Genomic DNA, 16,137 nt, shown 5'->3' on the forward strand with positions numbered 1-16,137 from the left:
TCACTTGTGGAATTTATTCTGCAGCAAAGCAGGGTTTTGTTATTTTTCACAACCACATGCCAGCTTGGATGAGTTACAGAGTCAAGACAATTTCAGCACATCATTTACCCACTGAGCGTTTGAAGATAAGGATACAAGAGATGTCTTCCCAAAACACTGTGGAAGTTGGCGTTCATTGTATGTAAGCATTCCCAGTATCTCAGCTTCAGGCTTAAGATATCTTTACAAGGTGTCCATTCTCATGTCCCTGAAGTAGTCATCTGGCACTGTATTTCTGAACTTCAGCAGTGTCTTTATTTGCTACCACCACGCTGTCCTCAGAAGTATCTCCTTAAAACCTTGAATCACTACAGCGTTATCTCCACGACAGAACAAACAACCCTTCTGACTTGAAATAGTGCAGCTGCATCAAAAGCTCCAGAGCCAGCCCAGTCAAAACTCACTACTGATATCTAAACATATTCTTAAAGAGCTTGAACTGCTTCTACTAACCACAGTTGTCTTCCTCTCTCCATTCCAATAACTTGAAGCATTTGGTCTTACTAGATCAATATAGCTAGGTTTTGTTCTGGAAAGAAGATTAAGTAGAGTATGTGTCATCTTTTAACACCGGTATTTTAAAAACACAGCTATTATATTGCAGCTTCAATTCTCACTCTTCAAATCTAGCATGAAGGCAGTACTACAAACCTATATTAAGTGCACTTTTGGGACTCATAAGAACAGAACTTATTCCTTCCAAAATATTATGCTAGCATTCAAGTTCTTCCATCCATCTCCAGCAGCATGCCCTGCCAGCAGAACTCCTCTCAGGGCAATACAAAATAATTGCAGGAGTTTTCATCCTGCCCTCCTCTGAGACTTGAAAATAATCCCCTTTACAAAAGCTTCTTAAGGAACTGTTACTTCACATGGCACCTTGATTTTGCAACTTAAAATACATAATTTAAGTATATTGATTGTTTGAATGAAACCTACTTGGGGCTGGGAATTACTGAGCTAGCTGCAAGCAGCACATTGTGGCAGACTCTGCATCAGCAAAGTGCAAGACACAGAGATTCAGTTTAACAGCTAAGAATAATCAGGAAGAGTTGCAGATGTCAACTAAATATGCTAACTTCTGTAATACTTATCTTAAGTAAACAGTAGCCTTCACTGTTTCTCTCAGTGCTTTTTTTTTCACTCACATAAGCATAAAACAGTTGGCCAGGGACCTACCAAAACTTCATTTAATAAGAGATTATATTTTTATATATTCATTTTTGAAGACCATGCTTATCACAGCCTCAGTGAGAGAATGGTGTTAGCTATTTTCCAGATGATCTATAAAAATGGGGACAAGCTTCACAATTACTTAATGCTTAACATTAAGCACTGTTAAACCAGGTTTTTTTAATATTAAGCAATTTTAAAACATGTTTTTCAAAGGGAGGGTGAGGGGCAGGGGAAGGGAGATCTTCTATCTTTCTTTTTCTCCCTTCTGGAGAAGAAGAGGGAAGAAGAGGTGAACAGGCCAGCGTAGCAAAACCAGAGTCTCGAGCACAAGGCTGTTTCTCTGTAGTGTCTAAGAAAACCTGGCTGTTCACTACATTTTAAGGGACAAGGATACCAACCATTATTTCACCTGGCATCTTCACCTTCAAGAATCGAGGCATGAAGACAAGTTAAAGTCAATTAGGCAAAAGCCCACAACAAATGGGTTATTAAATACCAAAATGATGATTTTGGTGTCTGAAAAAAACCACTTATATGCAGCTACATCTGCACTGGATCAAGGACTAGAGAAGTCACAGATAACCTTGAGATGCTTTTATAAAGACCTTCAGTATCAACAGGGAATCACCTTGAAACTTGAGTGTATCTGATGAAAAGGTCAAGTAAATAATTCTTCACAAACTGGGTAACACACTTCCAAAACTTTGTCTTTCTCTGCTGCTAATCTCATCTTACAGAAGAGGAAACAGGCTTAGATTTCAGAACCATTTCCTACAATCCCTGAAGTGTGCACTTTTCACAGCTGAGAGAAGTTTTTGAAGTGACAAAAAATTTTCAATTGCATTTTCTCTGTTGTGATTCTTAACTAAAAACTAAAGCACTCTGGAACACCTCAAATTAAAAAGTCATATTCTCCTTAGAGAATCTCTTATGTTCTAAATGGTAGTTCCAGATGTAAATAAACAATAAAAAATGGCATGACAGTTCCTAGAATTCATGACCTCATTCATGCAGAGGCAATGCTTTCAAGACAGAATTACTTCTAAGAATTACTTCTACTTGTGTGATAGCATCCATGGAAATGTCTATGGATCTGTCACGGGTGCTCACAACATGAGGCAGCTGATCCATGTGTATCAGACTAATCAGAAAAGGAAAGGTTTTTGGATTCACCATAGTTCAGTGACTGAAAGGAATTTGAAGTTAAAACATTGCCTACAAGTAAGAAAACACAAAACCTAAAATCCAGAGAACAAAAAGTTCTAGCTGGTTAAATGTTACCTTTTATTTCCAATAAGCATTATAACCATGTTGGAATTGGAATGCTGACGAGCATCTTCTAACCAAGTTGTCAAGTGGTTGAAAGTGTCCCTCCTAAGTATGGAAGAGAATGACAATTAAAAAGCAGTATTCCAAAGGAACCTATTTTCCTTTTGCTAGTCAGCTTCTCTACTTGAGCAACCAACTCATTTATTAGTACACATGCTCCAGGAATAAAAGCTAGTAAGCCCTTTGTGTGAGAGAGAGAATAGGTGAACAAAAATGTAGTAAACAAGGAACATTAATGAACTCTGCCTAAAAAGTGTTTGAAAACATGTTTGCCACAAAGGGTAAAGAGGACTCTTAGAGCTGTAAGAATCTGTAATTTTATATACATACAAAATCTGCTGAGCAGGATTTGAAAGGTCCCAAGCAGATTCAAATACCAGTACCAATAATCACATACTCAGAGTAATGTTTGTTCTATTGATGACAGAAAATGTTTAACAATTTTCTATGAGTTTACAAACTGAATAATGAACTCAGCAACAAAGCCTTTTAAAAAGTGAGGTACACAAACAAGGCATGCCCCAGACTGTACAGAATGTGTACACCAAATATTAACTCATAGGCTTGGAAATTGTGTTGAACATTTCACATCTAGCTATTTATTCATCTGTTTATGACTCAAAGATGCATTTGCTGGAAATCCAATGGAAAGAATATGCTGCTTCATGATGGTTTAAAATAAACAGGGAACAAAAGTTGTTGCTTAATTCAGCAATGAGACCCAAGTTCCACAAAAGGAGCCTCACACCCTAAGAGGATTCTGGAGCCTGAACATTTCACAATCCAGCCCCAGTAGCCTCAGTTTTGCAGGTAAGTTGTACAGAGGCTTCATTCAATGCAGCAGGAAAACCTTACTTCTGAACAGCTGCCTCAAAAAACCCCCCAGATCATCACACTTCAGACCCTTATTTTCCCAACCTCATAAACACAGGAATGGTAGAAGTTTCCTGGTATTTTTATGTAACCAAACTTTGATGTTTTACTGTTTCACTCCTTTGCAGAATGGCACTTCCCTAACAAAGTCTGCTGCAATTACTGAAAAATTCTAGCTCATGGTAATAAAAAAAACCCCAACCACCAGAAAGGGATTAATGAAATATTTAAAGGTCTTCCTCAGGAAAGGTAATCTAGAGGTTCACAGTCAAATAGCTTATAAAATGTTTGTTGCATTCTTTCTGAGACTGTATTTTTCTTAACCAGCACAGTGAAAGTGTGGAGCATACAGGTCACACAAGCTGTGTGCTGGAACCCTTCAAGAAAGCTGGCAAAATGTTAAGAGTACAAACATCTATTACAAAAGCCAAACTAACTCAAGACATTTTAACACTGTTACATCTCATAGCACAACTCTACAAAGACATAGCATTTCATTCCAGTTGTACCTCCTTGGTATTCTCACCTTGTAATGTCATACACTAGTAAAGCCCCTGCTGCCCCTCTGTAGTATGACCTTGTAATGGAGCGGAAGGACTCCTGCCCTGCCTGTAGAAGACAAAGTTTCATTAGTTCACATCTCAGAGTATATTTTTTGCTGCTGAAAACCACCAACTCAGAATCACAGGATTCTACTTGTGAGAGGATGGGGACATGAAGGAGTTTGGAGTGGAAATCTGAGAGGGGGCAAGGTCTGTAACACATCAGACACCAACTACAGAAGAGTGCTGCTTGAAAGAAAGAAAATCGGAACAAGACCTCTAAACCTTTTTTGGCAATCCCCGACAACCCAATTTACTGAATGGCTTCACAATACATGAATCATTATTAGAGCACAGAATGGACTCCTAGCAACTAAGCTCTGAAGACAAATTTGAAAGGAAGCAAATAACCCAGAGCTTCACATTTGAATTCAATAACCCGCTCCCTGGGGCAGCTGTTGACACTAGAATAAATAAAGCCCATTGTAAATAAATGATGAATGACATCTTTACGCCCACCATCTGCTGGTGTAAAGGTTGTTGGAAGGCCAAGGATGCAGATTTTTATCCCTTATATCATAAACTGCAGCCAGCTTTCAACAGTCTTCAGATGGAATTCTTTCAGTAATCATTTTATTATGAAAAAGCAGAAAATGGTTCTGAATTCAATTTGACACAATTCTGCTCCACGGCTAATCAATTTCCTCCGTGCTTGATAAATAATGCTTGTCAAACGGCTACAGGATGCGAGAGTCATCTTCATGTGCACTGCTGAGAAACTTCAGAGATCCTACATAAATTAGAGAGTTCTCACAGAAAAGTATTCTGCAGAAATCTCAGCACTGCTAAAACAGCAGGCTCAAAAGAACACAGCCTTGAAAAACCAGTGTTTGTGGTTGCAGACCTTGAGCTCCCCGTGCTCATGGTTTTCAGAAGCGTTATCTGGCACCTGACAGCTGTTAGGAGAAGCATTTACTTCTAATATTCAGTAATAATAAAAGCTTTAGCATAATTAAAACATAGAACATAAGACTAAGAAATCCTGATATTAGTGCTGAAAACCCACGTTCGTGCAGCGAGAGTTTCCTGCAGAACTACAGGAAATGACTCTGACTTAAAACCATTTAAAGCAAGAATTAAATATTTATCAAGTATTAGGCACTCTTCAGCCCTGCCTACAAAATTAGTGTACAGAGAATTGTCTCCTCTCACAGTTCCTGCACTTCTTTTAATAGAAAGTCTTCTTGAAGGAGAACTCAATCTATATTCTGTCACTGAACAAGAACAGTGGCTCTGCAAGTTTCAACATGTTCAGTCTTTGGAAGGGATCCTTATCTCCCAGGATAATCAGTGACTTCAGTTGGAAAAAAAAACCAACTTAACCTTAGCCACTCCAGTGGAAAAAGTTACAAAAGACAGACAATAGATTTAATAGTTCCAACACAATCAGCATATGGACTTGGCCAAGAGTTCAAGTGCATCATTGTGTAGACTGAGGTAACAGAAGACAGCCTGCCAGATTGCACCAAGGAATAGTAACACCACCACCACCCTACCCCCCCCCAAGTGTTTACTGCAATGCTTAGCTCCCTACAGCTTTTTCTTGGTATGGTGACTAGCTCAAGTGCATGGTAGATGCACAAACCATTTTATTCCTAACTACACAACATACAAGTTATTGTTACCAATCTACTGCCTAAGATCAGATGTGAACTGAATTTGGCCTACCACACTGAGATTGCTGAAACTCTGCTTTCTGGATTGTAAGCTTTTACAATTCAGATCATATTGGTTAACAAGTGTTCTGATAGGAGAGATTCTCATGATTATAGTTCCAGGACCTATAGGGCTTCCAAATAGTACAGAACTCTTCATCCCTGCTTGGACTGTAGCACTGCGTGGACATCCCATATGGATCCCATATGCTGCTCTAAATACCCCTCAATAGAGACCAAAACAGAGTTTAAAAAGGATGGAAACAACATGAAGCATCAGTCACACAGATTTAGGGTCTGCCCTAGCTTCCAGAATGTTTAAACTTTGTTACCATTGACACAGTATCTGTCGCACATTGGAGAAAAAAAAGTGTTACTATTCCTACAAGAAATCTTGGTGTCACTTCCAAGTGTGTGGTGTAGGCATGGAGGTGTCAGCTGCAAAATGTGTGGGCAAGACTTTGCTATCAGAAAGGGTTCCTTGAAAGTTCCTTTAACTGGCTATTTTGGAATCTTTAAAATAAGGGGGGGAAAATAAACTCCAAAGAGCCACAATGCAGCACCAGAAAGTAGTTAATGAAATAGGGTCCACAACAGTGAATCTCCCTAGAAACCAGTCCATTCATTTTACTGAACCCTCTATTCTCAATGCTGAAGAATGTGGAAAGTTTCTTCAAGGACAAAGTTCTCTGAGTACATCCTGGCAGGCCTTCAACATCCACGCTGAGTGACAGTTTTTATTAGGAAGAATCTTTATAGTATACTTCTAGACAAAGCATGAGAAGCTACAGTGCCCCACAGCTAGTGGTATTTGACTTTTTAGAGGGGCAGATCTGATATGCTCCAACTTGGAGCCCAGAACACCTCACTCACCTTGGGAATTATTGCTCAAAACTTGTTTACACTTTTGTAAGCTGTATGGAAAATCAAAGAGACATCTAAGAAACAACCAACTCACTCAAGTGTCACACCACCTATGACAACTGCCAGTTGGGAACTACTCCACAAAGTTGACCCCTGGAACAAAATGTTCCAGAAAGAGAGGAGCAATACATACCTTTGAATAGTTTTCTAAGTTATAAATAAATTAACAGCCTTTTAGTCACATGGCAGCTTGTTTGTACAGATGCATTACTCTTTCTTGCCATCATGTCTCGACTCCAGAATAAAAGACAATTTTAAGGTGATGCTGTGCAAAGAACAGGCACAAAAATAGTGTTTAAAAACCAAAACAACAGAACAACCCCTTGCCTTGCTGCTTTCCAGCAAAGATGTTCCCAACTGAGAACAGAAATAAAGATGTTTATGAAGAAGAATCCATAAGAATTTAAGAAAGTGCCAGAATTTCTGTGGAGGATTCAGCCAAGTCCCATGTTGCTTCAGCATAACCCTGTCAGCATCCCAGTGAGAACTGAGATTTCAAGAGGACCAAAGATCCCCAAGGGTGAAGCTGTCCATATGTCTAAGTACAGAGCATTTGTACACAAGCCTTTTCCTCTGCTGTTGTTGAACACATGCCATGTAGACATCCAAAGCAAATCCAAATACATCACAGAACCACAAAACTTTAGCTTTCCACTATCAGAAAAGTCTTACTGTTTATTTAAGGTTATAAATACATTTGAAAGCTTTAGGGTTTAAGTTGCTGCCTTCACTAAAATGGGAGTTCCACTGTGGATAAAACTAAATGATTTACCCTCCTTCCATCCAAGGCCTTATCCCAAGCAAGATTTCATTCCCATAGATAAGCTGACATGAAATCTGTAACCATCCAGAAAACAAAATACCAATGATACAGTATTTCAATAACTGAGTACACTGCAGCATGTAACAGACAGAACACTCTTACACAGCAGCCAACACAGAGCAAACTAGTTTCAGAATCCAAAATAGTTCCTCTGCAAGTTCTTGATGTTATTACACAGCAGTAGGGCCATGAGCAATGAGCCATCCTCGTTTGAGCTGCGAGGTGTACATGTAACTGCAGGATGTAACCATGCCCTGGTGGTTAAAAGTCCAGTTTTAAAAAGAATTAACCAACTGCCCATGAACATAAAAACTATCAAAGCAAGAAGAAACTATCATGAAATAGACAATTAGGAAAGAACTCTTGGGAGGTTCTTCAGATCTTACCCAAGAAGTTAGCTACAACCCCTCCTGCTTGCATTCTTCCATGCACACACATACACAGGCATGCACACATAAATGAAGGGATGTGCATTCTATTTGCTATACCAAAAAGAGCACTACATGAGGCCAGGGCTCATCCATCTGTCAGTTGCTGAAGGTATCCTAAAATGCTTTTGGAAAAGGAAACTGACAACCCTGCCTCAGGGAACTGTTAGGCACATATGAAAGACAGAGCTATCAGTAGCAGCATCTTAAATCCACTGCATCACAACAAGTGCAGACACTGACTGCTCTATGCTGAAGTGTCTAGCAAGAAGTGGACAGCTGACTTTGCAAAATTATGTTCTGAAACTAAACCCTCTCAAAAGTCAGTCTGGGTGTTGGGAAGTTTTCCAAAACTTAATTGTCAGAAGCATTTACTATCTTCATGATTTGATTATACTGAACTGGAGATCTTAAACCTTCTTCTATAAGCAAGCCATGGCTTTTCTTCTACACTGCAAATGCAAATATTTCCTTGAGACTAAAGCTAGTAGACACATCACAACCTCCCAACAGGGTGTTGTATTACCCAGACCTTGCATGAAAGCATAGAAAAAGACCAGAGGTTCTTTATATCATGGAAAAGACTGAGGCAGCAGAAATTCCAGTCTTACAAGTCTGACAAAACGATCCTCGAGGAAGCAGGAATCTGCACCGGTTTAAGAATACAGCACAGCAAAAAAAGCTAATTTTAGTCAATTTTGGAGTCTTTGTAGAAACCAAAAGAAAGTTGCAAGACACAGGAGATAGTCTCACATGGGTGCTGATGGCAGAGAGCTTACCAGAACAAAGGGAAAGCCAGTGGAGCCACGTGTTTAGATAATTCCTACGATTTATTACTTACCGTATCCCATATCTGAAGCTTGATCTGTTTGCCATCAATAGTGATCATTCGAGCCCCAAATTCAACACCTGAAGAGGGTTCACAGAAGATGATGTTATTAGCATGCATCAGTAAGAAGAATGCCAAGTCCTATGAAAACAAGAACTAAATTTGTTAGCACTCTGTTTGTCCGAAGCGCTCTTTCACAAGCTGCTTTCAATTTTCCAGCTACCTGAAAGAGCTGGAAATTTCTCCCAAAGAACACTGTTACTCTGAAGTGCTTTAAAAAGGCATTAATGAGAGAAGTGTCAAAGAGCTATTTCCTACAAAGTTTTCCAAAGGATTTAGTAGCTCTAGATCAGAGGGAGGAAAACATGCCCCTCGGAATGCAAACAGGAAATGCAAGAGTCACAGCTACTTTAACACTCTACAAATGACAGATTGCTGAAGCCAGCCTGGAAATCAAACCTGCACTTCTTTATCAATAAAATATTCTGTTAAGAGGAAATACATATGGCACCTTCCACAAGCTACATTTTATTTCTCTGTTCATTAAAACTCATCTGCCTTGATGCTTCTCAAATTTGAGCTGGTTAAAGATCAAAATGGAACAAACCAAGGGGAAAAAAAACCCTTGTGTCTCAAATAAACAAAGGGAACGTCTTCTGTGGAAAAATTCAGCCTTTTATGATGGCCTTTAAAGCAATTTTAAGACTATTAAGAATAAATTGAGGCTATTACTACAGTAGTTAAAGTTTGACAAATGTCCAGAGATAGTGAACACGTTTAAAGACTATCAAGTTTCCATTAATCTATGCTTCATAGATCCATTACTTCAGAGAGGGAAAAAAAAAGGCTCTGGTAGCTTAAGTTCTGTCTAAAATGTAGCTAGATTTGGACTGAAGTCTTCTAATTAAGCAGCCCTGATTTGAAGCATTGCAAACCTCTCTTTACAAGCTTGCTTGGAATATTTTTTGGGCAGTGTCGCTTTCTGCAGGATTACTTTTAGGGAAGGGGGCAGGGAAGAACCACCCTCCTCTCCCACAGGATATTGGGGCCAAACCCTGGGCCAAAGCACATTCTCCTCTCTTTTAACACCCCAATAACCTGCAGTAACTGTATGCAGACAAACTGAAGAATAGGGGAGGAGGAGCAGAAAGGAGGCAGCAGAATGACAATGCTGCCTCTGAAGCTGATTGCAAAGCCAGGCAAGGTCCTTAGACTACTTCAAGTGTCAACACTGCAGGCATTACTTGATCTGAAAATGCAGATATAGAGAGCTGCTGATTTAAATCCAGCAATCATCCTAAACCTCACAGAAAATTATTAAGAGGATAGTTATCCTGTTCCATCAAAACATCTGCTGAAAGTTCTGAATCTGAACCACCACACAGTCTGATCTTTGCTCTCTTAAAGAAGGTTTACCGTAAGGGCATGTCCTAAAGGAATGGGCAAACCAAACAATGTTTACAGTGGATTTTGTCACCCATATCTACCTACAAATATTGGGGTGGCAGTTGGGATTTTGTGTTTGTTTTTTTCATTGTTGTTGGTATTTGCATTTTTGGGGTGTGTTGAGGTTTGGTTCTTTACCCCAAGTGCATCACACAGCTCCTCCCCCTCACCTTCATTTCTCTCTGATGACTGACACTTCAGTTACCAAGTGAAAGTGGAGATAGTTGTTGCACTGCAAATTCTGTTACACTATTACATAGATCCGAATGCAGCTCAAAGACAGACAAATACCTGCTTCTATGTATTCTATTTCTCCCCCATCTTGTTTAAAGTTCCTCTCTGAATTTCTTAAGCCACAGAGACAACACTTTAGGCTAGCTATACGAAAATTTGGGGCTGAATTTTGCACAGCTTTAGATGAAATGCCTTTTTTCCATGTGTCTGATTTCAGTTTCCCTTCTCCTCTCTCAAGCTGCTCACAGCAGGAACAGAATCTGCACTCCCACAGGCTAAAATCAGTGTATTATACTGAAAATAGTTAGACACAAACCTTCTTACATGTTCTTATATGTTCCAGCACATGAAGTGCATTGGGGTAACATCAGCCTATCTCATCTAGCCCTGCATGGGCATTCATATGACTCTTAATCCATGTTCTTTATTTATCCCTGTCTTTCCAAATCTGTTTGGGTAATTGGGACAACCACACTCCTGGCTAAAACACACACAAATGTCCCTTCATCCCCTTTCCAAGTAGCTTCCCATGTTCCATTCCTACAGCCCTCATTATGTTGCTATCTCGGTCTACCTCCTCATCCCACTAGCTTCAATTTCTGCTCCCAGATTTCAGCCAGCTATGTGCCAAGCACAGAACTGGCACTGCAACCACCCTGCTGAGGTGAAGCTGTTTCCCACAGCCTATCAGTCTGCTGATGTGACAGGGCTGCCAAAGGCATAAGTGATATATAAGGTGTCATATATTTGGCAGGCCTAAATAAGAGAAGATGACAATAACTCATGCCTCCCTAAAGAACTCAGGCTCTTTATTCAGCTAGCCTATCTCCTGCCAAGCCCTCAGAAATATCTGAAAATTGATGTTAGCCTAAGAATTTGAATTATCTTAGCCACACACATGGTGTGGGGAGACAGTCAAGAAAGGGAAAAGCCATAACCAAACCACCCAAAAATTCTGTTAAATGAAGAGTATTTGTTTATATTTCAATGCTCACAAACACAAGAGGCTCCCCTATTCCAGGGCTCAAACTAAAACTGGAGACTAGAGCTACATTTTGGGCAGGGCTCATCATGTTCAGAACTGATGAGTTCCCTGAAATAACATCAAGAAGTTTAAAGGTTCTGCAACCTTACCAGAGACTACCATCTGCTGTGCTGAATAGCGAAGCTGAGCTGAAGACCAAGTTTGCCCCCAGAAAAATTCATTCCCACACTACTCCTTAGATTTTGTGTGGAAAGTTTGCACCATTTACTGTAGGTCAGAGGCAATCTGAGGCCCTGCTCTAACAGGTCCACATCTCTCCTGTGTTGAGGTCTCAGCAGAGTTGGCCTCAGCACTGTAGATGGGGTCTCAGCAGAGTGGAGCAGAATCCCCTCCCTGTCCCTGCTGCCCACACTGCTGGGGATCAGCCCAGTACACAGCTGGGAGCACATGGTGCTGGCTCATGTCCCACTTTTCAACCACCAGCACCCCCAAGTCCTTCTCCACAGGGCTGCCCTCCAGCCCTTCACACCCCAGTCTGTACTGATACCAAGAGAACTGTCTCTTCTCTCTTCTGAGGAGGCAGCTGAGATACTAGAGCTAAGAATTTTGTTTCAGAATTGTACTTTCCTAGTTAGAAAAAAGGCCTCCACCTGTCTTTATTAGCTAAAGGATGACTTCACCAGCTGAGGTTTCACTGTTAGTTAACACAGCACAAATCTTGCATTGCAACAGCAAACACTCACACATGTATGCTGAGGAACCCCAACAGCACAGTGTGGGGGCAGAAGAGACCTACCAATAGTGAGATCATGGACTGGTTGAAACCGCTTGTCTGTGAACTGTAACAATAAACATGATTTCCCAACACCTGAAAAAAAAGAAAGAGAAAAGAAAGACTTCTTCAGCAATTTTTTAAAACTATTTGTTTAGAAATAAATGTAAGTCAGCAGTACATTGGTTAAAATTCATTACTAGAACTTGATTTTACCTACTTTGCAGCATACACAACTTTTTGGTAACAGAACAGAGCTTTTGACGTTCCAGAAACACTTTAGGCAAAGGAATGTTCAAAAATAAAACAAGTGACATTAAATTCTTAATTTTGAGCAACACTTCTGCCTTAAAAATTAAGCAGAAAAAAAAATGTTTCCTAACAGGCTATAAAATGATACTTTGAAAGTCTTTCTCCACAGCAGCTACAGGCCTCGCTGCTTCTCACAACTCTAAAACTCCTTCAGGACTTTCAGCTTTCTTCCAAGCTAAGGAGATCCTCAACAGCACCTTGGCTCCCACCTAGCTCCCCATTTCTCAGCTCACATAACAGCAATACATATATGGCTGCTTACAGCCACAATGTGCTACTGCCCACTGGTTCCCAGGAGGCCCAAAAACAGTCCAGGAAGAACTGGCAACAGCTGAGTTCATAGTACAGCCAGACAACACAAAGATTGTTTCCCTCAGATACTCTGCTTTCCAACTCAAATGTTAACTGCTTCATGCTGCATGGATACTGGTCAGCAAATGGGCAATTTTTTCCTCTGTGTGAAAGCACAGCAAAGTAAAAGCAGGACAGGGACAGAAGCATTCAAACTATCTAGGTTTGGAAACAGAATAATTTTGGGATTTAATTTTACCTTGTTCTTTTACTTAGAGCAGTCATTCCTCCTGATCTGCTCAAATTTCATATTCTCAGCTTTTTACAACTCGACAGTCATGTATTTGGGTTACATATATTTAAACCCTGAACTGTTACCACATAACACACAGTCCTGTAGCATCCAAGCTCCTGCTGTACTTTGCTTTATCTGTCCAGCAAGATAAGGCTATTTTAGCCTCACAGTGGAGGTCAGTAACAGCTGATCAGAAAGTGACACATCTGATAACAAAAGACAGCAAACAAAGGACTAAGGAAAAGCAGCACACAGAAAGACAGACACAGAGATTTGTGTAGAGTGACACTGATCTTTCTGCAGCTAAAATCAAAGGTTTTTAGTGGTTTCATGAGGAAATAAATCGAATGCAATTGTAATTACTTTGGTGTTAAAAAGTTAAGATCAGTAGCCAGTTTCAGACAAATCCAGCAGAAACAGGAGACTCGCATTCAGCTTTGTCACAAAACGAGTTGTGATGAATTGATGACACTTGGGGATTAATGTCCCAAGACATGCAGCAGTTCCAGCAGCCCAAGGCAGTTGTTGGTGGTGCTATCCCTGCTCTCTTCTTTACAGCAGCTTCGTGCCCCTTTCTCCATACGGCTTAGCCAAGTCCTGAAGACATTTCAGCTGTCTGCTGGGTTAGCACACTAATCTGACCAGAAGAGTGACAAAGCAAACAGAAATGGCTCAATGCAGGGGCAGACAAGCATGATAGTTCAAATGAGGGAAGAGAAATGCAGCAGCCAGCAGATCAACAGCGTTGAGTGGCATGGAACTACAGCCCACGGCAAAGTTTGCAGCACTGGCCTTAACAGACCTCTCCTCTGTTGCTCTCTGGCTTGTAAGAGAAAGCTGCCAGAACACAAGCAGCTTGGAAGCAGGTATAGATTTTGCCCAACTGAATTAGTAGGGAGAAGTGGATGAGGAAAGGGGAAAAATGCTAGAGGTGAGGAAGAAATAGGGCAAAGGACAGGCAGAATACTGGAGCTGTTAAGGGCAGAGAACTCTTTTAGACCACCAATGAAATACAGCTGCCCCATCATAGAACATAGTTACCATTCCACTTACAAAAACCTGCCTATAATCCACACCAGGAACAGAATGTAGAATGGCTTTTGTCCTTAACCATACCAAGTTATTTCAGTAGCATCAGATAAACCACAACCTTAAAATACCCAGTATTCCTGCACATAGCTGAGGAACAGTAGAAAAATACTTCAAAATGCCATCAAAGTGACACTTGATCAGTGCTCCAGCTCTCCAGTGGCAATCTGATATTTCTTCTTGTAAGGCTGATGTAAGCTTGGTTCAGGAGAACACACAAACACCAGCGTCAGCACAGTGGAGATGACAGACAAGCACAGATCCTTCCATGCAAGTTCTGCCTCAACTGGCACAAGATGACTGCATCTCTAGTTACTCGTGTAGCAGGTCTTTTAGGAGCAGACTGAGGGGTTCACACCCAGAAACAAAAGAAGTAACTGGTTTCTGTTTAATGCCATTCCTGCTGCTTCACTCTTCCAAGAAAAAAATGTCTGGAAGTCTCTAAGTTTTGGACTGTTGTTGACTGAAAGAGGTTCAAAAAGTTGACTGAAAAAGATGTGCCAAAAGTTGCAGACAAAGCTGCAGTGCTTGTTAAGTTTAGGTTACAAATATTTAATAGTAATATTTGGTTTCAATTTGAGAGTTTTCAAATGCTGCAAGTTTGTAACAGGAAAGCTGTGATGAGAACAGCTTGTGGCCCATTTGCTCCCCATGCCTGAGCAGCCTCCGCTGTCAGACACAGCCAGGAACCTGTCCCGGGAAGAGCTCTGTAGGAGCTCCTGTGCAGTTTAACCACCTTGTGACATAAACAGATGCTGCAAATATCAATTAACAGTTGCACAGCAGCTAATTCCTGGCATACAGACAGTTTAAAGTAACTACACTGGTTAACTAACAGCAAAGTGGCTGTTTACCAGGTATCTCCTTGACTTAGCTCTGTGAATCTTACACCTGAAATGAGGCAGACACCCTGGGAGAAGCAGTTGAGCATGTCTGATGACAGTCAATTGTATACAAAAGGGACAGATTCAGTTATTTATTAACTCATTCTCCAGTTTACTGCCACAATTACTTTAATCTGGCTTCAGATAAGGCACCCCAGAGGAGAAAAAAAAATCGTATCTAAAACAAAGAAATGAACTGAGCTTGGATACAATTTGTGAACAAAAGCTCTTGCTAAGAACAAATTAAAACACTGGATTATGTGCTCAGAGGGGAGCAGCATGCTGCTTTGCAAGTGCCTGTTCCCTTCTTCACTTAGTACCCAAACAGGGATGGGATGTGGAATTTGCACTACCCTCCAGCTCTAAATTCCAAACCCAGCAGCGTGAGCTGATTCTCCAAATTCCTCTTGGTACTACTCAATGTCCCTGGGTGCAGTCAATGTCCTTAGACAAAGTATTGCCAGAGCTTTGTGGTTGTCTACCTTGGCCCAGCCTTGTATCAACACTACTGCTCATTTCACTGCTCAGTAAGCCAGAAAAGCTCTAACCTCACCCTTCTCATTCTTAAGGTTACACTGTGAGCTAAACCAAGGAACAGATCCAGCATAAAGCTACACACCCAAAGCATTGGTATGTGCATGAGACCTGGGCCACAAAACACATAGGAAAGGGAAGGGTTGTCCTTTTCAGCAGCAGGCTGCACTCATGGCAATCAAAAACCCAGCTCTGGAACCACGGCACCGGTGATGACACAGCTGAGCCAGTTAAACAGCTTTTGCTAGGAGGAGTGACTTGCTTCCTTCTCCCCTTCCAGCTCCTGTGACTCCCTGTGAACAGGGCAAACCAAGTTCAAAGTCAGAGATGCATGACAATCTACAGGAGAAAGACCTGCAGGCTTTTCTTACCACCAAACAAACTCAGTGCTCCTTTCACTGATGTTTGTCTTAGAAAGCTGATTTGGCTCAAATTTGAAATTCCTCAAAAAGCTGGGGTGGGGGACAGAGGGCTGAGATAATGTCCTTAACTGTTCACATAACCATCACTGTAGCCCAAGAAAGGTGACAGAGGAAAAGAACCACAGCATTAGTCATCCCAACCTAGGTATCAATGCTGAATCCTGCAGATGAATGTCTAGAGTGAATCTGCTAGCT

General features: G+C 40.9%; 1 protein-coding gene across 1 annotated transcript in view; it reads right to left on the minus strand.

Moving 5' to 3' along the window:
- Nucleotides 1–16,137, minus strand: part of RAB2A (RAB2A, member RAS oncogene family) — a 34,802-nt gene that overhangs the window by 11,968 nt on the left and 6,697 nt on the right. Inside the window, exons 3-6 of the mRNA XM_054179267.1 lie at nt 12,140–12,211; nt 8,691–8,758; nt 3,944–4,026; nt 2,497–2,589 (exon numbers count right to left, since the gene is read on the minus strand). Coding sequence (XP_054035242.1) covers nt 2,497–2,589; nt 3,944–4,026; nt 8,691–8,758; nt 12,140–12,211 — 316 coding nt within the window. The remainder of the gene's footprint in view (nt 1–2,496; nt 2,590–3,943; nt 4,027–8,690; nt 8,759–12,139; nt 12,212–16,137) is intronic.

This window comes from Dryobates pubescens, chromosome 3 (assembly GCF_014839835.1).
Source record: "Dryobates pubescens isolate bDryPub1 chromosome 3, bDryPub1.pri, whole genome shotgun sequence".
Taxonomy (NCBI): domain Eukaryota; kingdom Metazoa; phylum Chordata; class Aves; order Piciformes; family Picidae; genus Dryobates; species Dryobates pubescens.